Source organism: Crinia signifera, chromosome 3 (assembly GCF_055691185.1).
Source record: "Crinia signifera chromosome 3, ASM5569118v1, whole genome shotgun sequence".
NCBI lineage: Eukaryota > Metazoa > Chordata > Amphibia > Anura > Myobatrachidae > Crinia > Crinia signifera.
This window is the reverse complement of record NC_139219.1, coordinates 117,241,463-117,264,711: the sequence shown is the minus strand read 5'-3', so window position 1 is coordinate 117,264,711 and position 23,249 is coordinate 117,241,463. Positions and strand designations below refer to the sequence as shown.

At 42.8% G+C, this 23,249-nt stretch overlaps 1 protein-coding gene across 12 annotated transcripts in view; it reads right to left on the bottom strand.

The window, feature by feature from the left end:
- Positions 1–23,249, bottom strand: part of AFDN (afadin, adherens junction formation factor) — a 723,489-nt gene that overhangs the window by 234,409 nt on the left and 465,831 nt on the right. For all 12 annotated transcript variants that reach the window (XM_083176399.1, XM_083176400.1, XM_083176410.1 and 9 more), the window contains one exon: positions 16,124–16,242. In XM_083176399.1, the coding sequence (XP_083032525.1) occupies positions 16,124–16,242 (119 nt within the window). The remainder of the gene's footprint in view (positions 1–16,123; positions 16,243–23,249) is intronic.

The window sequence follows — 23,249 nt, the reverse complement described above, 5'->3', positions numbered from 1 at the left end:
GCAACAGTGCAATATTACTCATCCTATTCATCGTGTGGGATCAGGTGCCTCCTGTGGGTCAAGGCTGGCCCCGGCAGGTTCGGCTTGCTCAGCAAGTTAGCAGTCCGCATCAGCAGCAGATGTAAAGTCTTTGACCGTTTCTCCCTCAAACACTCTTAATCTGGCAGGGTAGAGCAATGCAAACTTTTTCTTGGCGTTGAACAACTTGGTGCAGATCGGGGAAAACTCCTTGCCGGCCCTGGTGACTTCAGCGGAGTAATCCTGGAAAATGAATATTTTGGCGTCGTTCCATGTCAGGTTGCGGTGTCTCCTAGATGCTGACCATATAGCTTCTTTATGTAGATAGTTCAAACACCGAAATATCACGACTCTCGGCCTGTTCCCTCTCGTAGCGCGGGTCGGGCCCAATCGGTGTGCTCTCTCGACCACCATGTCGCTGCATTGATCCGAGATCTGGAGCATTTCAGGCAGGGAGATCTGTAGGAACTTGTATAAGTCGGGGCCCTTAATGGCTTCGTCTAGGCACACAATCCTTAAGTTATTTCTTCTTGATCTGTTTTCAAGATCATCGATCTTGTTTTGCAGGTCATAACAGGTTTGCTGGAGGCTGGAAGAGGAGACCTTAAGGCCGGCCACATCCTGAAAAAGTTCTCCCACTCTGCATTCAGTGGTGTGTTGCATTTGCGCAACCTGCTTCAACTGGGTTGTAACATCTTTTATAGCCATGTTAAATTTGGCGGCCTGTGCCTCCATGAGGGGTCCCATAGTCTCTTGTATGGCCTTAACAACCTCTGAGTATGTGACAGGTGGACTTTCAGTAGTATCAGAGGATTGGGAGAACAGTACCTGAGATGCCGTGTTTCCTTGCTTGTCATGTGTGGCGGCCATCTTGGATCCAGTCTGTGACTGTGATCTGGTGCTGGACTTAGCCCTTTGTTCCCCTTGTTTGTTTGATCCCCTCGGCATCTGTGGAGAGAGAAATCTCTCCATCCACTGCCGGTGCTGGAGTTAGGGGGCTGGTGGGGTGATGCTGTGTGCACCGCTGTTATTTGTGAATCAGGCGCTGTTACACGCTGTTATGAGTGTCTGTTAGGGTTCTCAGGTCTCCCTGCCCCCACTGTGGATATTTGTGTGTCTGTATCAGCTCCCGTCGCAGGCTCACGACTTGGGGTGTGCTGGGGCGTTATAGCGGGGATCAGGTGAGTCAGACAAGGTGACTGGTGGACTTTAGGAGAGCCAGATTTTATCTCTGTGTGCTGGGGCAGACAGTCTGAATGGCGTCTTGTGCTTTGCAATAGGACTCACCAGGGAGTGCTTAGGTGCTGTGCGCCTGCTTGCGTGGCCGCGATCCTGGTGTCTCCATCAGGTATCTCCTTGGGGACGGCAGGTAATTTGGCTTGCTGTTATTGCAGCCTCCGTGTGCCGAGGTATCCCCCAGCGTCACGCGGCCGGCGTCTGGCGTGGTGTGGCGGGGCTCGCCGTTGTCCGTGCGGGAGCCACGCTTGTGCGACGTTTGTGTCAGCGGGGTTGTCTCCCCATGCTGGCGGGGCTAGGTGAGTGACTCCAGGGCTGCCCGGGGGTGTTAGAGGGGGTCAGCGTCGGAGGTGCAGCGGAGGTCTCGCTGGCTGCAGCCTCTCACATCCGAGCCGGCAGTCTGTCTGCTATTGAAGGGGAGAAATTACACTTGCCTCTCTGTCACGGTGTGTTTGTTGAAAAAAAAAAATATTTGACAGAAGACTAAGAAGCTCTGTGCCATCTGGTCCACAATCACACCCCAGTATCTGGGCATTACACTTTGAAAATGCAATGCGAGTTTGGAATTGAATTGTTTGAAAAAAGGAGGGGTTAACTAGTGGCCTGTAGTTATCGGGCGCCTTCTGGGGTGGTTTGTCAAGCTGCTCCTACTTGGGGGTGTCAATCCCCTGGTACAATTGTAATGGAAAAAGAAGGGGGTGGGTGGAGTGCTAGGAATAATAATTGGTTTGAGGTCAATTTATAACAACATGAGAAATTTATTTTTATGATAAAAGGATCAATTTGTGCATTTGCACTAGGTAGGTGTATGATATAATTACATTTACGGCACAATGTATTGCACAGAAAATAAAATAATACAGAACATTAAAAAATGTACATTAATATGAAAATAATAATAAAAAGATTTTTGAAAAACTGGGTCTGATACTTATGGTCTGGCGTCCCTTTTCACCCAAGGTGGGGAGACGTAGATGGTGATTGAACAATCCTGGGGTCAATCCTTAGATAGCTGGAGAAAGTTGGGGTCCATTCAACCTTGCTGGATTCTTTTTTCACACTGGAGGATGCTGTTAGAGCCCCTGTTGGAGTGTGGGGAGTCCTCAACAATAGTGCGGAATTTGTAATCCTAATTTTGCAGGTGGTGGTTCCCAAATAGGTATTATAGCTTTTTAGCCCAGGTATTGCAAAGTGGGGGTAGTCGGTCTCCAATATTTGTAGTAAAGATGAGTAGTGGGGGTCAGACCAAAGATGCCCAGTTTAAAATCAGCAGTACTCCCTGACATGTTTAGCCGTCCAACTGACAGCTTTTTCAAAGGTGTAGCACCATGTGCAAAGTTCAGGTTTTTATACCAAACCACAGGAAGTTCACTTAAACAATTAAGCTTACTCATTAACCAATTATATATAGTATCACATTTATTACAATCACCAGTTTATTTATACATTTATATATTCATAGGCAGACCTATTATCAAAAGAAATCATAAATACCTATATTGGAGCTTTAGGGAGGCATAGGAGTGTGTAGAAGTGAGGACGCTGGTGTATTACACTCATTTCCGGGATCCGGAGCACTATTGTTGTATTGGCTTCCGGTAAATGGAACGCAGGTGACCCGCATCAAGCGCGTCACTTCCGCCCTCCTAGTATCAACACCGCGCTGGAAGCCTCAGGGCGTGTGGAACACACTGAGCTTCCTGTTTGCGCGTCAGGCGTTGCTATGTTACAACGCTCAGTTCACATCTAGTTGTGCTGGCAGCTGTTTATGTTCAGCGAAGATTCTGCTGCTTTTTAAGAATATCGTGTAGCGCTCTGCCAGCTTATTAATTATATCCCATAGTGGAGGCATACATAGCATCTGTACATGTACACTTAGTGGTATATATATATATATATAATTTCCAGCTGTTTATGTTCAGCGAAGATTCTGCTGCTTTTTAAGAATATCGTGTAGCGCTCTGCCAGCTTATTAATTATATCCCATAGTGGAGGCATACATAGCATCTGTACATGTACACTTAGTGGTGTATATATATATATATATATATATATATATATATATATATATATATATATATATATATATATATAATTTCCATGTGTCGGCACTCAAATTGAAATGCAGGCTTTTACTCGCCAGGTGCCTCCCGTATGCTCCGATTAAGACACCGGGGCACTTCACACTCTTCTTGACGGTGGCACTCTGGACTTCCAAAGAATAACGACAGACCACTTGGTTTCTGCAACGTTTCAACGCTTTATTGCGTTTTTATCAAGCCAAAGAATAGACATACAAGACAGGTATAAATACCTATAACCCCACCCATAGTAATTAAACGGACCCTCCTCCTTCAGCTGGAACACAATCCCACATCAACAGGTGTCAGATCCATTAAAAACCTTGTGCTGACTAAACATCATACAAATATATAAAAAACATGAACAATATCAAAAATACATTTACAAAGACATAGCATAAGAAGACATGTATATATAATACCATCACAACAATGAAAAGTTAAATATTGACAAAAAAGCAAACGGATTGTGGATTTCTAGCGCAGATTGTAGAACTGTATACACACTGTGCAATCTTTGGTCTAATCAATTTCTCATTTTTAATACTGTAATGAGAAAAAGTGTACATGTTAATGACCATAAACAAACAAGATGCATAATACAGATTCAAAACTTTATGTCAATTGACTAACTCATGAGATGTCATTATAGAAAACATTGCAATCCGACCATTTCGTTCAACCCTCTTGGCGCTAAAGAATCCAATCTTATGATCCATTTAGATTCCAACTGCAGTAATCTCTTTGATCTGTCTCCTCCCCGTGTGAGCGGGGGGACATGATCAATAATTTTATAGCGTAGTACCGACAGATTGTGCTTGGCCAGCGCAAAGTGTCTGGCAACCGGTTGTTCACTAGCGCCAGACACTAGCGCTGCTTTAATGGCCGATCGATGTTGTCCCATCCTCTCTTTAAACGTGCAATCTGTCTTACCCACATAAATTAAAGAACACGGGCAAGAAATAGTGTATACTACAAAACGAGTACTACATGTAAGGAAAAAACGGATATTAAATTTCTGGCCAGATCTGGGGTGACAAAAGAAATTTCCAGTTTGCAAATATCGACAAGTGACACAATTTGGGCATCGATAGCAGCCGACTCTGGTTTTACCCAAGAATGTGCTTGGTTGGGTCTTATTAAAGCCTGTTATATCAGTTTTGACCAATAGGTCTTTCAGGTTTCTATTCCTTCTATAACAGGTCATTAAAGATGCCCCTCTCAAAGGCTGAATTTCAGAGTCAGTCGCGATTATAGGGCGCCCCGGTGGGTGCTCACTATTCTTATGAATTTTAGGAATAGTATATAACAATGGTCTTATCGGGTATTCCACCTTTAATGCTTTAATTATAGCCACATCCAACACACCTTCACTCTGAGCAACATTTAACAATCAATTTCCTTCTTAAACATAGTTGTAGGGTCGCCAACGCATTCATGTTCATGGTGGAACATGATGTATTTTTTGCAGATCCCATGGTAGCAGCACATGTAGTAGCCTTTTGGCGCTACATAGATGATCTGCTGATTATATGGAGTGGGACTGAATCAGCATTTGTTGAGTTAATTGAGGAACATAATAGGACAGACAGTCCTGTGAAGTTCACTTATACCATTAGTAGTTCGAGCGTGAACTTTTTGGATGTCAAACTCACAAAAAACAATGGGCAAATTAAAACATCTCTTTACTCAAAGCCCACTGATAGAAATAATTTGCTATTATCTGCTAGTGCCCACCCCCCAGCACTTAAGAATGCACTACCCTATTCGCAATTTCTGAGGGCTCTCAGAATTGCGTCTGATAGAGGGGAGGCACTGACATCACTAAATATGATGTATGACAAGTTCCTTGCTAGAGGTTACAGCACTAAAGTTCTTGATGTAGCAAAAACAAAAGCACTGAAATTATCAAGAGTTGAGCTTATGACAGCTAAAAACAAAAAAACTGGTGATAACAAATTTACGTGGTGCACTAAATTCAACCATTTAAGTGATAAGGCAAATCATATTGCAAAAAACTTTTGGCCACTGATCGCGACTGACTCTGAAATTCAGCCTTTGAGAGGGGCATCTTTAATGACCTGTTATAGAAGGAATAGAAACCTGAAAGACCTATTGGTCAAAACTGATATAACAGGCTTTAATAAGACCCAACCAAGCACATTCTTGGGTAAAACCAGAGTCGGCTGCTATCGATGCCCAAATTGTGTCACTTGTCGATATTTGCAAACTGGAAATTTCTTTTGTCACCCCAGATCTGGCCAGAAATTTAATATCCGTTTTTTCCTTACATGTAGTACTCGTTTTGTAGTATACACTATTTCTTGCCCGTGTTCTTTAATTTATGTGGGTAAGACAGATTGCACGTTTAAAGAGAGGATGGGACAACATCGATCGGCCATTAAAGCAGCGCTAGTGTCTGGCGCTAGTGAACAACCGGTTGCCAGACACTTTGCGCTGGCCAAGCACAATCTGTCGGTACTACGCTATAAAATTATTGATCATGTCCCCCCGCTCACACGGGGAGGAGACAGATCAAAGAGATTACTGCAGTTGGAATCTAAATGGATCATAAGATTGGATTCTTTAGCGCCAAGAGGGTTGAACGAAATGGTCGGATTGCAATGTTTTCTATAATGACATCTCATGAGTTAGTCAATTGACATAAAGTTTTGAATCTGTATTATGCATCTTGTTTGTTTATGGTCATTAACATGTACACTTTTTCTCATTACAGTATTAAAAATGAGAAATTGATTAGACCAAAGATTGCACAGTGTGTATACAGTTCTACAATCTGCGCTAGAAATCCACAATCCGTTTGCTTTTTTGTCAATATTTAACTTTTCATTGTTGTGATGGTATTATATATACATGTCTTCTTATGCTATGTCTTTGTAAATGTATTTTTGATATTGTTCATGTTTTTTATATATTTGTATGATGTTTAGTCAGCACAAGGTTTTTAATGGATCTGACACCTGTTGATGTGGGATTGTGTTCCAGCTGAAGGAGGAGGGTCCGTTTGATTACTATGGGTGGGGTTATAGGTATTTATACCTGTCTTGTATGTCTATTCTTTGGCTTGATAAAAACGCAATAAAGCGTTGAAACATTGCAGAAACCAAGTGGTCTGTCATTATTCTTTGGAAGTCCAGAGTGCCACCGTCAAGAAGAGTATATATATATATATATATATATATATATATATATATATATATATATATATATATATATATATATATATATATATATATTGCAGTTGCAAATATTAATTAATAGAATTTTGCATATATAAGTTTTTAATATTAATAATGTGTATATTGGTTATTCTTACACACAAACAATACAATTTTCTTTGTTTTTTAGAAAATAAGACACAGACAGTCACTTTAAGAATTTACACTAACAGTGATAGTAATTGGAAGTTATTAGAATACAGTATCAGTACAGTATCAGTATTAGAATACAGTATCAGTTTGCATCTTTCCAACACATAAAGACTTGGTGATTAATTATCCTATATAAAAAAAGGGAAAAGGGGAGGGGGGGGGGGGGAGGGAAGAAATATTTGCAACCTGTCGCGGGCTTGACAAGTATCCGCGTCCCCTCGCGGGGCTTGCTGTGCTTGCCATGCTTCGGGCTCGCCACACTATATATGCTCAACTCCACGCCGCGTGGATAGTAGGGGAATGAAAAGGTCGGAGGACGCGCAGCGCTGCCCCTCGCCACACTTCGGGTTTGCGTCAATCGTGGGGGTGGCGGCCACAATGGGGGGCCATTATTTTTTACACACATGCCGGGGCCATAGCCAATGAGAAATGGCCCATATTGGGCCATTTACCTTTTTTTTCTATGTTAAATGTACTCAGTTTCAATGTTAAAATAATTTAACATTGAAGCCTATGGAGACGCGATGGACCCGATTTCTCCATAGGCTTCAATGTTAAATTATTTTAACATTGAAGCCTATGGAGAAATTGGGTACATCACGTCGGTCGCGTCGTGTGCGGTTTGGTATGCACCCGACGCGACCGACGCGATTTTTTCCGACACAACCACCACGATAGAAATCGTGGTGGCCGTGCTAGGAAACAAGTACCAATCTTTTTATTATTATTTTCATATTAATGTACATTTTTTAATGTTCTGTATTATTTTATTTTCTGTGCAATACATTGTGCCGTAAATGTAATTATATCATACACCTACATAGTGCAAATGCACAAATTGATCATTTTATCATAAAAATAAATTTTTCATGTTGTTATAAATTGACCTCAAGCCAATTATTGTTCCTAGCGCTCCACCCACCCCCTTCTTTTTGGAATTGAATTGTGCCCTAATTTGTTCAGATACAAGAAGCATGCTAAGACTAAAGGCTAGATGGTCCGGTTTACTAACATTTATTATAAATGTTCCTCTATCCCTTTTTTGATACTGCTGTAGTACTGCCTATAATCCTGAGGATTTACCACAGCATACAGAACTGTACTTTCTACCACATTACTTATTATATAATACACATGGTACTGAAAATAAAGACTTTAGGAAAGTAAGTCAAGTCAATGTTGTACTATCCACAGTATACATATAGTATTATTATTAATTATTATTATTAGTAGTTTATTTATATGGCACCACATGGGTTCCGCAGTGCACGGCAAATATAGAGGATCAAAAGAACAAAACAAGAAAGTGATTTACAGTATAAATGCAAATTAGGACAAGTACATGGTAAATAAAAGACAGTTGCAGCAGCGGACACTGAGGCTATAATAACAGTGGAAGAGATATATTCTTAGAAAAGCACATGAGTTGAGAGGGAAAGTTTTGTAGGGAGGTGGCAAGTCTGATCGGAAGGGTTAGAAAAGAAGAGATATGGAACACAACGGCCAACATCCTGGAGGCAGGCATGGGAGGAAGTAACCAGTTTGCAGGAGTAGCTACAGTATATGCATTTGTAAAGCAGAGATGGTAGGTGGGAGTGTAAAGAGAGACTAGGTCAGATATGTTGGTGGGAGATGACTGGGTGATGGCTTTGTAAGGAGTGATAACTCTTAGTAATACTAAACATAAATAAAATAGAATCAGAAATATTAATAAAACCAAATGGTTCCTGGTAACATTTTACACAACAAATTTAGGATGTTATTAGTAGCATGAACAATAATTTTCTTAATTTTGACGGGTCATATTAATAAGTCAGATTAGTATACCGGTATACCATGTAGTTGTCCAACAGGGCCAATTTTGACAGTGTGGTTGTATACATATTTATTAATTGTATTATTTTTCTTATTAAATGTGTTACTGATTAACTTATGCGCAGTTCAGACATAGACATGTTTAGTTTAAAAAGCACTGGGGCATCCCAGAAGAGATAGCAGAGAGACAGTTGAAAATATGAGTGAGGAGATCAGATGAGAGGTCAGGAAAGGAGAGGTAGATCTGAGTATCATCAGAATGGAGTTGATATTGGAAGTCGAATGAGCTCACCTATAGTATAGAAAGAGAATAGAATATAGTATAGATAGAGAAAGTATAGATAGAGAATAGAATATAGTATAGATAGAGAAAAGGAGAGGATCAAGAACTGAGCCTTGCGGGACACCTTCTGTGAGTGGAAGTGCAGGAGAGGCAGAGTTATGACAAGAGACAGAGAAGGAGTGATCAGAGAGGTAGGAAGATAGTCAGGAGAGAGCAGTATCATGCAGTCCAAGGGAGTGAAGGATTTGGAGTAGGATAGGGTGGTCAACATTGTCAAAACCAGCAACAGAAAGGTCAAGAATAATAAGTAGAGAGTAGTGGCCTTTAGATATAGCAGCATGGAGATCATTGCAGACTTTAGTAAGAGCAGTTTCAGTGGAGTGGAAGGGACGGAAGCCAGACTGGAATGGATCAAGCAGGTAGTGGGAGGAAACAAAGGCAGCTGTAGACTATACGCTCAAGGAGTTTGGAGGCAAAAGGAATGAGAGAAATGGGTCAGTAGTTAGTGAGATAATTAGGGTAGGTTTTTTAAGGATAGGAGAGACAAGAGCATGCTTGAAGGAAGAGGGAACAGTACCCGATGAGAGGGATAGATTGAAGAGGTGGGCAAGATGGGAAAAAGCAGAAAGGGAGAGGAAGGGGAGTGGGTAGGGTCAGATGGGGAGGTGGTTAGGGTGGAGGAAAGGATGAGGCCCAAGACTTCCTCACCAGATACATGGCAGTAGGATGTCAGAGTTGTTAAGGGGGAAGAGGAGGGAATGTGAAGGAGAGGAAGTGGTAGGTTGCAGGTGGTTTGGATGGATGTGATGTCCTGACGAATGAAGCAAATTTTGGATGTAAAGTAGCAAAGTTAAGAGCAGAGAGGGAGGAGGAGGTAGGCAGAGAAGAGAGTTAACAGTGCAAAGAGGCGCCGGGGTTTTTAGACTGGGAGAAGATGAGTTTCTTGAAGTATGACTGTTTAGCAAGGGGAAAGGGCAGCACTGATGGATGAAAGCATACGTTTGAAATGGAGGAAGTCTGCCTTGGAGCATGATTTTCATCCCATATATATTCGGAAAGCATGATGTTAATCCTATATGGCCAGATATAACAAGAAAATGGTTCAATAAATTACACTGAGGAATCTACAGTATCTTTTCATGCACTTTACTACTGGCCAACATTCCTCTGTACTGGTGCTTGGGTTGTGTCACACTGTTTTTTTTCCTGAATACATTGCTTTTCAATATTTAAGGTGCAAATGTACTAAAGCTTCTAAAAATTTAAAGATGTAATGTTGCCCCATAGCAACCAATCAGTTTATGTCTATTTTCTAGGATGCATTAGAGAAATCATAGACATAATCTAATTGGTTGCTATGGACATCAGAACTTTTCATTTTTAGAAGCCTTAGTAAATTTATCCCATTTAAAGCTGTGTACACAGTGTGATTTTGGCTTACGATTTGACTAGATAGTCAAAATCATATAGGGCGGTATTCAATGTGAATACCGGCGACGTGCAGCGAATCCTGTTTAGAATTCGCTGCACATTCGCCACTGCTCGCTGCGTTCCGGAGCCTTGCCGGCTCCGGTATTCAACGAGTAAGGGACTCGCTGCCCCTGACCGGCGAATCTGAGCTCCTGCGGCGAACGCGGCAGGGAGCCTGAGGACGGTGGCAGGCAGGGAGATGGAAGTCTCCCTGCCTGCCCCAGAACATTTGTGGGGGTGAGGTGGGCTCCCCGGGTGCCAGGCAGCACAGGTTGCCCCCCGGGGGTGCCAGCAGGGGACCAGGTATATTCACTACACCCGATCATGCATATGTAACGATCGGGTGCAGTGAATATATGAATATCTAATGAGCGGCTCGGCTCCGGCCCCCTGCTGGCTGGTCAGTGTAAAAAAAAAATATATATATATATTTTTTTTAAGTAAATATATATTTATGTGCTTACAGCACATGAATAAAAATAGCATGCCCCTCCTCAGAATAAAATTCCTGATTTTTTGACACCAAATGTAAAAAAACAAAACACTTTATTTTAAAAGTTCACATTCCACTTCACCATAAAAAGATAGCGATTTCTACTCGGTGAATCATGGCGAAAAAAACCTTCAAATGTATTCGCCATCTGGTAATTGAATAGGGTGATTCACCGTTTTAGTCAAAAATTCGCCAAACAGCACAAATTCGCCATAAAAACATGGCGAATCAGGCTCATTGAATACCGCCCATAGTGTTAATCCTGCAAGTGAGTCCGATGCATGGCTCTGCATAGTCAAAATTGTATGGTCAAAATCGACCATGGGCCAACATCGCACCTTGCATACACAAGTGTCAGAAAGTGGAAGGATGATAATAAATGAAAAACCACAACAAAAAAACCAACAAGCAAGCAAATAAACAGGTGGACAGGTTAGGAATATAAAACAAGGATATGAGGATCATAACCTTTCAAACCACTTCTGAATACATCATGACAGTAATCCACAATCCTTGAGATTTATAGGGATAGAATTGGTGCATCCTAATTGGAGGGGAGGAGATATGTACATAAGATCAATAAATCCGAACTTAAGTGGATGTACGATCTAAAGACATTCGTACCCAGAGGGCTAAACCTAGACAACGAGGTGAAAGCCATTATTGGTAAAAAATAACAATTAGATACTGTCACATCTCATTTCCCTAATTGGACAGACAATGAAAGCCCAATTAAGACATATATAATCATTACAGATATAATTAGCTCAATACCACATAGACATGAGGTGATATGTAAATATATCTGTATTTTACAAACTTGACTATATCTACAAGAATGCAGCCATGTGTGTCAAACAACTGAAATTGACTTAACAGAAGATTAATACTGTCAGCGTGAATCCAAAACCCATGAGCCAATCAACTGACGGCTGCTTGAGCAAATGAGAAAGCAGGTACCCAGACCAATCACAACCAAGAGAGGGACATTTAAACCCACAATGTACCAGACACAACGACCTCCTTGAAGAAGGCTCTAAAGAGCTGAAACGCGTTGAGGAACACAACTAAGGGATCAATCCAGGACGCCTACCCTGTGCAACACACCAATCCACTCCCCTCACGGTGAAAGTCGAGGAGTCAGCGGGACCTGACAGAAGCCGCCAGCGGGAGCGAGACAGAGGACGCACCAATCGTGAGGAAACGGTAAGTAGGAAGTGGGGCTTGGTAAGAGAGGCAAGAGGGATCCCAGGCAGTACGGTGGCTACGGCGAAGTGTCTCCACCCTCTGTTACCCACACCCGGAGCAGTTTCACAACAAGTGCGGCTGCGGCACACTGTGTGAATTACACGCATGCAGCGCTACACGACACTGGACAATCCGACGGGACTGGCACCCCTAAGCTGCACCTTCCAATCCCTCTCCCGATAGCCTGTATACTCACATTGACGTTCAAAAGGGGTACCCCAAAATTGTGACCTATAACTCACATTCTGATCTGCGGGATGCCACATTCAGACAAAAGGACAAATTGAACAATTAATTGGACAGACACTCATCTCTCCTACTGAAGGAGGATAAGTGGACTTTTGATCAATTTTAGAGCAGCAAGGAGACCAAGTTTGGCAGGACGGGCTGTGAGCTTGATGCGCAAATCAGGGACTTGGTACTGACCACGTACATACGCAAGCACTTGCTACTGTACCACTCTAGCTTGACATTTATTTATTTATATTTTTCCAATTTTTATTTATGGCATTATGAATTCCTTCTTTGTTTTACCCTGCACTGTATTATATGTTCCTACCGAGTAAAGTAAAATTTATATCATTTACCTACTGTATCATCAAATCCTTTAAAATCTCCACATAGGGACAAAGCTCAGCACAAAACCTATTTTTTGTAAATAAACAGGTGAGCTAGGAACCTTGTCTCTGTCACTATAAGAACCACAATACGAGGTCAGCTTCAGGATTTTGTCGGCTCTCACTCCCCAATATTTCAGTTTCCATTGTGCTGTATTCCCGGATTGTAAACCGTCTCTACCAGTGTCAACTACTTTTATTAAATTATGGGGGGAAAATGCCAGCTACAGTAAGAGCTGTTTCAGCTGCAGCTCACCCAGGAAAGACCGGTTAAAAACCCTGCTTGCGACCAGGGTACAAATCCCTGGTCACTTTACCTGGGATTTTTTACTTGATGCTGTTTCCACTGATAAATATCCCAGGTAGGTGCGTGTTGAAGTGAAAACAAACAAACCAACCTAGGATTTTCAGATCAGTGGAAAAGGGGGTATTACTAGTAGTTACAACATATTAAAGTGTAGTGAACTTTGCATGTAGTTTAACCCTTGAGTGCCAACATCTGTGACACATTCACAAACATATCCTTTAAAATGCCAGTATCTCTGTGAAAGATGTGCAAAATATGAGTGCCAATGAGTGTCGCTCACATTTGTTAAATTAAAAAAATAAAAATAAAATGTGTAAAAAAAATATTGGTACTTGTTTAGTTTTACTTCGGCACTTCCCAGCAGATCGCATTGTATACAAATCGTATGCAAATATCACACATGATTTGCATACAATGCGATTTAGCACACCCTCACTATCCACATCAGGCCGAACCGTGGCGAGCCCCGCGAGGGGATGTGGTAATTGTCCTCCCGGCCTGTTCATACCCCCACTATTCATGTCAGGGCGAAGTTGATTTTATAAAGTGTGGCGAGCGCAGCGAGCTCCGCAAGGGGACATGGATTACTTGATGTGTATTCTGCGGCCCCTCGCCATGCTTCGGGCTTGTTTTAAGTGGACGCTCGCCACACTTTGTAAAATCAACTGATGTGGATAGTGGGGGTATGAACAGGTCGCGAGTATGTGCACCGGGTCCCCTTGCGGGGCACATTGCGCTCGCCACGCTCCGGGCTGACGTGGATAGTGCGGGTGTGTTAAATCGCATCGCAGATTGAATTGTATGCAAATTGTATGCAAAAAGCACATGCGATTTGTATACAATTTACATACGATCTGCTGGGAAGTGCCGCCGTGAAACTAAACAAGTACCAAAAAATTATATTTCCTATAGAAAGTAAACATTACTGGTCATTATTAAAAATGTTTGTTGCCAATTTTCATACCAATTTTGACAAATTCACTTGGACCTCAAAGGGTTAAGTACAATTGTTACAATAACGTTTTTGCCCTTCACTACTGCAACTTTTCGGGCCAGATGTATCTGGCTTCAAAAAGTGAAAAAGTGGAGAGTGATAAACAAGCAGTCATCCTGTCATTTTTCAAACCGAGACTGTTGGCTGTTTATCACTCTCCATTTTATCACTTTTTGAAGCTGGATATTTATTGTCCCATCATCTCTTATGAGCAATGTAGTTCATGCAATCTCTGTTACCACCCTAAAGCATTTTCCAATGTTCAAAACTGCCTGCCACTCTTATTTATCATGAAAATGTCACCATAAGGAAAATGTCACCATAAGGAAAATGGCCATCTGAACAAGAGTGCGGCTGCAAACATGCTTCAAGATTGATACAGTGTTTGTACACTATAATGTCTCACATAAATACTGTACCTGATTCAGAGGTGCACGCAGAGCAGGGTTTTGCACAACTGAGTGATACGTTGCTACTGGGCATGTGTAAAAGTCAAAGAAACCCTTGTGCAAATCAATGTGGTATGGGCATTTCAGTATGAGACTAGGCAGTGAAAAATGATTGCAAAAAGTCATGGGCATGTTTTGGCATATGGATACAATCTCATTTGCAGGACTAAACACTGGGCATATTTTGAGTGACATTGAAGGTAGTCTATGCGTTAGGCAGGGGCTGGTTGATGAGTCAATGATGTATTGTACTGTATAGTGGAGTGATTAGATCCACCAGCAAATATGAGCATTGCGTAAGCATGATACACTGTGTAACTATGTAATGAAAATAGTGTATATATGTATATAGTGTGGCAAGCGCAGCGAGCCACCAAGCCCGAAGCGTGGCGAGCGCAGCGTCCCCTCGCATGTAAAAATTGTGTCGATCGTATCGCATGCAATGCGATCGACCCGTTTTTACAAAAAAAAAATAATCGGGTCCATCGCATCTGATTGTATGCCTTAAGTTAAGGCATACAATAAAAAAATCGGGCGCCCAGATATTACACAAGTACCGAAAATAAAGATATGGGGTAAGTGCATGATATAGTACTTATGGAATTAAATGAATGCAATATAACAATGAATATTATAGGTACTGTATTTATCAAAGGACTTCTAAGCAAAAAACAAAACATGATTTTAGCTTTTGCAAGGATACTTATTATTTTGATAAACCTGGAGAGCACTGTAGAGCAGTGTTTCCCAAACTGTGTGATATGGAACCCTGGGGTGTTGAAGATGCACGGGTGCCTTAGATTGGTGGTCCAAGACCAATTCAAATTTTTATATTTAATACAATAGGAAAAAGCAGTGCTGGTGGTTACAAACTATAACATTTCTACACAAACAGAAGTGAATCTGATCCCACACAACACAATTGAACCTAATGCTGGGTACACCCCAGAACAATGTGGACTTAATTATGCCAATTTCAAAGCCTCTTACGATCGATTGTATTTAAAAACAGCAGAATTGTGCATGTTTTCGATGCAATTCCGAACTGCTTTCCCACCGGTCGTTTTGGAGACTTTAGGTGCTGCACTAAAGATTCACCATCTACATTGGATTGGGTATAGATTGTACACAGATTGTGTACTCCAATCCATTGTGCGACCATCATATGATTTCAAGGACCTTGATTCACGATTGTTGCACAATCATGGTTGTTCTGGTGTGTACCCTACATAAAGCTAAACACAAATTACTTAATTTGATATTTTACATTATAATTTCTTAATATGAAAGTTTTGGCCTAGGGGTACAGTGAAAACAATTCTGACACTCAAGGGTGCAGTTTATGAAAAAGGTTTGTGAACCACTGCTGTAGAGCAGTGGTTCCCAACCCTGGTCCTCAAGTACCCCCAACAGTGCATGTTTTCCAGGTCACCCGGCAGGTGCACTCATTATTCAGGCACATTTGAAAAGATCACAGGTGGAGCTAATTATCTCACCTGTGATTCTGTGTGGAGACCTTCAAAACGTGCACTGTTGGGGGTACTTGAGGACCAGGGTTGGGAACCACTGCTGTAGAGAGTTTAATGCAGCCCCAGTTGTACAGGGCAGTATTAGAAGACTGATTATTTCATGTTCATTAACATCAGTTACTGTATAACATATTTGGTAACAGCAAGCCATATAGTTTTAAACTGATAATTGTAAACAAGTATTAATTTACCTTTTTGCATCAAAGGAGATGGCTGATTCAACAGTGTAGCCAGACCGTGGTATATAGCTCCTTGTTTCGCTACCTCAAGCGTGACAACTGAACCTGTTCTGGTCATTAATTCAGCAGCCCTGTTGTAAAAAATGTATTTATAAAACAGCAGCAATCACCGACTACGTCATTTCTTTATTCTTAAATTAGTGATTTGGATTCAAACAAGCAGAAACAGCACACATTATTACACAAGATACTTTTCTTCGTATCAATGTACCAACTTGCTATGCACTTCAATCGAAATCTGTGAAATGCCAGGTAATATGTTCAAAACGCTCAGATGTTAAAACTAGCCCTGGGTATAGGTGGTTGAGCTTGAAGTCTGGGCACCACATAGTTTAAATCTGTAAGCCGTCAAGAAAAATGAAGACTGACACTAAGATGAAAACACACAGTGAGGTGAAAACCCCGCAAATCAGATGTGTCCTTTGTCACTATGGGCCTTCTTCTGGTCAGTGCGGCCGGAGCCGAATATGCGGCCAGGACCGTGCGTCCTAAACCCCGCCTTCCGTACGGATCGCTCACTCCGTCCGAATGCGGTAAGCCGCTGATCGCACGGAGCACGAGTGGATTTCTCATGTATACACCTCCTCCATCTCTGGGAACCTCCCCCATCATTCGATGGTCGCAGACCATCGAATGCAGGACCGAGTGGTCAGGCAGCTCCCGCAAACTCAGACCACTCGGGCATTTCTCCATGCAAAAGCAGGGATCTGGGCGGGCAGCTGACATCCGGCAATGTCATATGTCCGCCCCTTACACGTGCGTCACGGCCGCATTACCATACGTACGCCCAGCGTTTTCATGGGAACGCCCATGAAACGCGGGGCGCATGCATATGTTAATGAGGCCAAACAGCCCTTCACGCCCCTCTCCTCCCCCTGTTCGTAGTGTAAACAATTCATGCGGAATTTGGACGTATGTCCCTTTCGCACATGCGCAGATATGCCTCTGCACATGCGCAAACACAAAACATCGGCGGAACGAACGCACGCGGACATATCCGCACCAACCAGAATAAGGGCCTATAGATCAACGTGTAAGAAAATAAATCTTCTTTTCTAGTTGATCCAAATGAGAAACCATCTTTAGATGCTGGGACATCCCAAAGATGTTCTTCTAAGGGAGGGGAAGCTTCTGTACAGAGAACCATTCACCCAGTGACACATTCACATGGGCAATGTGTTGAAAGGAAATGGGAGGTATTCAATATGGTATTCCAACTGTTAGAACGTCCCGGATGTCATAATCCCAGGCCATTTTTGGTTCATCCTAATTAACTGGACAGTCAGAATTCAATGTTTCAGCTGTAGAGTGTGGAAAAGTGTGTGGAGTGGTGAAAACGGCCACAGATTATCGAAGCATGGCCACAGATTCGACAATCTACACCCATTTCTCACAAAACAGACTTTAACACCTTGAGTGGTGGGTTTTGCTGAGACAAGAAAAAACCTACCAGGGCAGGTTTTTCCTGCCCCAGCAAAACCCACCACAGAGCGTAGGGCCACCACCCCCGTTACTCCTCCATCCTGTCTCTCCCACTCATCTCCGTTCCGGCGATCGCACTCCGTAGCTCCCGGGCCCGAACTCCTGAGTCCCCCCCGAGCCTGCCACCTGCTCACTGCAACTAATGACGGCGGGGGCAGGGGAGCTCACTACAGGAGGGGATGGGAGACTAGAGCAGCCACTGTGAGGTGTGCCCGGACAGGTGATGTGCCAAGGGTGCACAGCTGCAGGCGCCACTGGTGCACACCTTCATATTAGTGGTATGCCCGGAAAATTTCCGGGACAGCCCACTGCGGCAGCGCAGTTGAGCCCAGAAAATTTGCGGGCATACCACTCGAGTGGTTAAAAAAGTTGAATCTGACACCCTTCAATGTAGTTTAACAGTAGCATTGAATAGGTGAGTGCCAATATTTCCCGTCGGAAAATATCAGCACATATTGAATACCCCCCTATAACTTGTTGAATGTATGGGCAGAGGACCACATGGCTGCTTTACAAAGCTTCCCTACAAAAAGGAACACAATAAAGGTTTCCACTGACCAGGAAGTTTACACCACAGCAAGAGCAGGGATGTCCACTGTAGAAAAAGTCTAGCAGTCAAATAGAGCCATCCTGCCACAGTCTGCTTATTAGGTGTCCAAACCAGTTGGTTAAAGTCATAAAGGACAAAGAGATAACCCATTTTAGAGAGATCTCTTATCCAGTCTGCATAAAACTGGATGGGGTCTTGTAACTTCCAAGAGTCCTGCTCCAGGGAAAAATCTACTGTTTGTTGTGGAACCTGAATATCACCATACAGTATATTAGAACAAATGCACAATAGGAAGGGTTAAAACCTGTACTATTAAGCGTAAAGGAGGTCCAATTCAGATGAGCCATCAAGAGAGTACGCATGAGAGATGGAACAATTTGGGATTAAAGCCTTGAGCCAAACACCAAATTATGTCCTCTAAGCCAGGTGAAAAACCCTGGAAGAAGGCTTCCAGACATTTAGCATGGTAAGGATCACATACATCTCAGGACAAAAGTTTGAAAAGCCAAAGAGAGATGGACAAGATCAGGATGGAAGCATAGACTTAGAGACAGAATATCTGGCCGTAGAGTTATGGGCCCTACACAAATGCCTAGCTCTAATGGGTCAGGCAGTTCTGCTCCTCTGTTGCTCAGCACACAGAGCTGACAGCCCACACACAGAGGGAGCTGTCAGATCTGTGTGCTGAGCAAGTGGACAGCGCAAGTGTTCTCCGGTGAGAGAACCCTGGCGATGCCGAAATAGATGTTCATCAATATACACACACACCGATGTAGGGGCATTTTGTAAGCGACTTTGCCAAACGAAGCAAAGTCGCTAAGAAAATGCCTTAATATCGGCATGTGTGTAGGCCGTATTAGACACAGCAGAGAGTCCATAGAAAGGCATGAATAGCCAATCTGGAGTCACTAGACTCACTCTGCCTTCCCCCAATTTAAATTTGAAAAGGATTACCAGATTAATTGAGATTAGAAATAAAACGTACATGAGAGTGTAGGTCACCAAATTGCTAGTGTGTCCATCAGGAGAGCACAAGGTTTCCCAGATTCAAGATGCCCAACAAGCTTCAGTGAAGGACCAGAAGGCTGTAGGCCAGGATTCAATATGAAATCCGGCAGTTGAAATATCGTCCGCCGCAATGCCGACAAGGGGGGGGGGACACTGTGCCTTACTATGCTAGGCACACTGTTTTATTCTCCCTCTATGGGTGTCCCTCTTGTAGGGTCGAGGCAGGAGAAACGGCTTTGCTTGGCTAGGAGTTCTGCACACAGCCCTGAGCTCCAGAACATTGATTGGGTAGCCGGCTTGAGCTGTCCACCGATCATGTAAAGTTCTGATGAATTTTTACTGCCCTTATTCCCAGAAGACTTACATTGGTGGTGAGCAGGTCAGACTTCTTGAGGGGCTGATTTTGTAAGCAACTTGAGAAGCTGATGTGACTTGTTCCCCTATGACAGAATCTCACTGTAATAGACAGGACAAAACTGGGCATACTCCACCATGTCGAAGGTGGGAGCACAAGATCTGCCAACTTGAAGGTGACCTTAATAGGTTAGAATCTTGATCTGTAAGTTTGTCCAAGGGAAGGAATACCTGCCTCTGGAATCCAATACAGCACCAAATGTTGCATTTCCTGAGGAGTCCAGATTAATGTTCTACAAATTATGATCCAACTGGAGTAGGTCTATTGTAAAATGGATGTAATCCTCTAGTACAGGGGTGGGCAGCTGGCAGCCCGTGGGCCACATGCGGCCCACTCCTGACTGGCCTGCCACTCGGCGCTGTTGTATGTGGGTCCGATGGCCGCTATGTGTGCGCGCGCGGCAGCAGTGCCAAGCCGCCCACATCCCGCATGTCTTACAGCCGAAGTGCCGCCGCTGAGGATAGGTGAGTTGCCATGACTGCCTGGGGCTGTAATCAGTGACATTTTTCAAGGCTGGTGAGCAGATGTTTGGAATATCTAAAGAGGGGCAGGTGTGTGGCACTAGTAATGTGGGCCGCTGTGTGTCACTACTAATGGGGGCAGCTGTGAGGCACTAATGGGGGCAAGTGTGTGGCACTACTAATGGGGAGATGGCGTGTGGAATTACTAATGTAAGGGGCAAGTATAGGGGCCTATTATTGTGTTGCATGATGTGTAAAAGGGGTATATGGTGAGCTAAAATTCATTCAAAGACACCCCCCCAGCCCATTTTGAGTGACCACACCTCCTATTTATGGAGTGTGGCCCTTGAATATCTGCTGGAAGCATTAAGTTGCCCCCTAGCTGAAATAATTGCCTACCCCTGCTCTAGTACGTCCAGAACTTGGGAAACCAGAGGTTCTGGTCGAGCAATTTCAGGTCGTGTATGGGTCGGAAAAAATGGTCTAGTTTCCAAACTGGGACGGGTTACTGTAATGATGATCGTGGAGGCCAGAAAGGAGATGGACTCCTGTAGAGTTCGTGCTTTTACTGAATATATAAGAAATCCTGGAGAAAAAAAAAAGGATTTTGGTACTTTCCGATACATCCCTTTCTCTGAGTCAATAGGATACACTTTACTATTGGGGTATAGATGCGGAGCTGGGCACCTGTTTTTTTTTTTTTTTTTTCAGTGTGACTGGCTCCTCCTCCTCTATGCCCCACCCCAGACCAGTTAAGAAACTGTGCCCGAAGAGAGACGACAATACAAGATAGGGTGGATACAGAATAGAACAGAACACAGGAACATAAATAACAGAACGACATGCACACAACAACAATAGGCAAGGAACTGTATCCAAGAACTCAGTCGCACTCAAGTGACACCAACCAACCTGTTGAATAAACAGCAAAGAGGTCAGGGCCACACCCTAGTTGAGAGGACGCAGTGACATAATCAATCATTGGTGTGACACGAGGCGGCAGGCTTGTTCCATGCTGTGAGATGCTGCTATTAAAAGACACTGTCTATCTCAACTGCTATTTGGATCCTATTTGGATTGCTGTGTCCTTTCCGGATCTCAGATTGGCAAGATGATATTCTAAAACTTTGATGTATGTAACATATACTGTTCAGTGAAGTGAAGCAGGACTGTGTCTCTGCTCATCTAATCTGCCCACGGCAACACAACGGACATTGCCCTGTCTCGTCTATTTACCACGCTGCTAAGGTCAGACGGCGTTCTGAAAGCTGGCTGCTGCTCCAGCCACACTCTGTGGGGAACACAAGTGCTATTTACAACAACGAGCATAACAGCTCAAAATTGCAGGAGGAGACTAATCCCACAGGTGGAATTTTGGAGATTTGTACCCAACAATACTGCTTCAACATCGGGACCCGGTAAGCTCCGGGGCTGCTGCCTCCTGTACTTTCCACGTAACATTGTTCAAAAGTTCTAATATTTTTTACAACAGTGGTACATCTGATTTAAATATATATAGCACTTGGATGTGCGATCCGGAACTCAAAACTGACTCTAAGCTGTATTACACAGTTAAATTGCCTTTGGTGAAATACTGAATTACCAATACAATTATTGCCATAATTGGTGGGTTCAATACACACTATCCAATTATCATCAGTGTGTGACTAAGAGAGATTGGAGACCTGGACACCAACATTGGTCACTATTAGTGGACAATTGATATATGGGGTGCAACTTCTGTTCTATCTATGCACCAGAAATTCAATCTATACAATTATAGCATTGTCCCTATGGTATCATATTAATGTATTATTACTTTTTATGGAATTTTTATATTTGTGATCACTAATTTGCAGTTGATGTAAATACAATTAATATTTTAAATTGGTGTTGCTGGTGCGCTCTCTCAAAATATCTTGCCGATATCCTGTAAAGTAGTTTATTTTTTGGGGCTGACAGAGGTCCCCAATTGAGAGCAGCAAGCAACCCCTCTTTTTTGAACTATATAATTGCTTATACCATTGATTAGTGTTGTGCGCCCGATTTTTTGGTTCTCCTGCTGCCCCCCCCCCCCTTCTACACCTGGGAGCCGTGTGTCTAAATATATCATACGGATACCAGGAACGGGGTGGTTTGACAGGAATACCAAATCTCTATTGTATTGTGCAGTGAAGTAAAACATCATATTTTTGCTTATGGTGCATTCGCTTCTCCATTATTCCAATTTTACGTGCTCTGTGTGGATTGGGCCAATCCATGTGAAATAAGAGCTGCACACATAAAAGAAAGAATTACTACATCACCACAGTTGAGGACTTGGTTATTTATATATATCTAATGGAAATTGCTTTATCGTCCAGAATGACGGATCTCTGTACACACATATATATATATATATATATATATATATATATATATAGATCGATCGATGTTTGAGGGACTACACCTCACAAGTGACTTGATGTACTGAGCTGAAATTTTGCATGTACGCGTAGAATTGTCAACCAGTGCTGCATGCCAAATTTCAGGGCGAAATATTTAAAAAAATGAGCAATTGGGAGCAATCTAAACTTCCAACTTCAGAAATGGCAACTTGTCACCCATGTTAGTCTATGAGGGTTTTTTGGGGAAGGCAAAACTCAGGGTAGAGGAACAATTGAGACTTGGGGTTTGTTTTAGGAGGTAGATATTGTCCCAGTGTAGTGCCTTTAGGGGTTTAGGCTTTTCCTATAGGTACAGTTTTTTTATAATTTAGTGAAACTTCCCCCATTATAAAGATAGAATTTTTAAACTTGTTACGCAGCCGCAGAAGCCACCAGCAGGGGTGTACTCAGAGTGGCTTCACTTGGGTGTACCAAGATGGCCGACTCCCGACTCCTTGCTCGCAAAATGAAATTATTTTGTGTATAAGTGGAATTAGCAGTGGTTATGAGGGTGTCGCTGTGTGATAATTAGCCATGACACTAATTACATAGTTTATTAGTAGGGTCCGTGGTGCTGTGCCAGATGTAGCTGTAAAATGAGAATTCACTGCACCACAAGCACTGCCGGAAATTAAAAATTTTAAGTTTTCTATACGGCAGCCAGTGGGGGTGTTGCACTAGCAGAGCCGGCCTTAGCCCATAGGGCATCTTAATAGGCTTAGGGCATCTGCAGAGG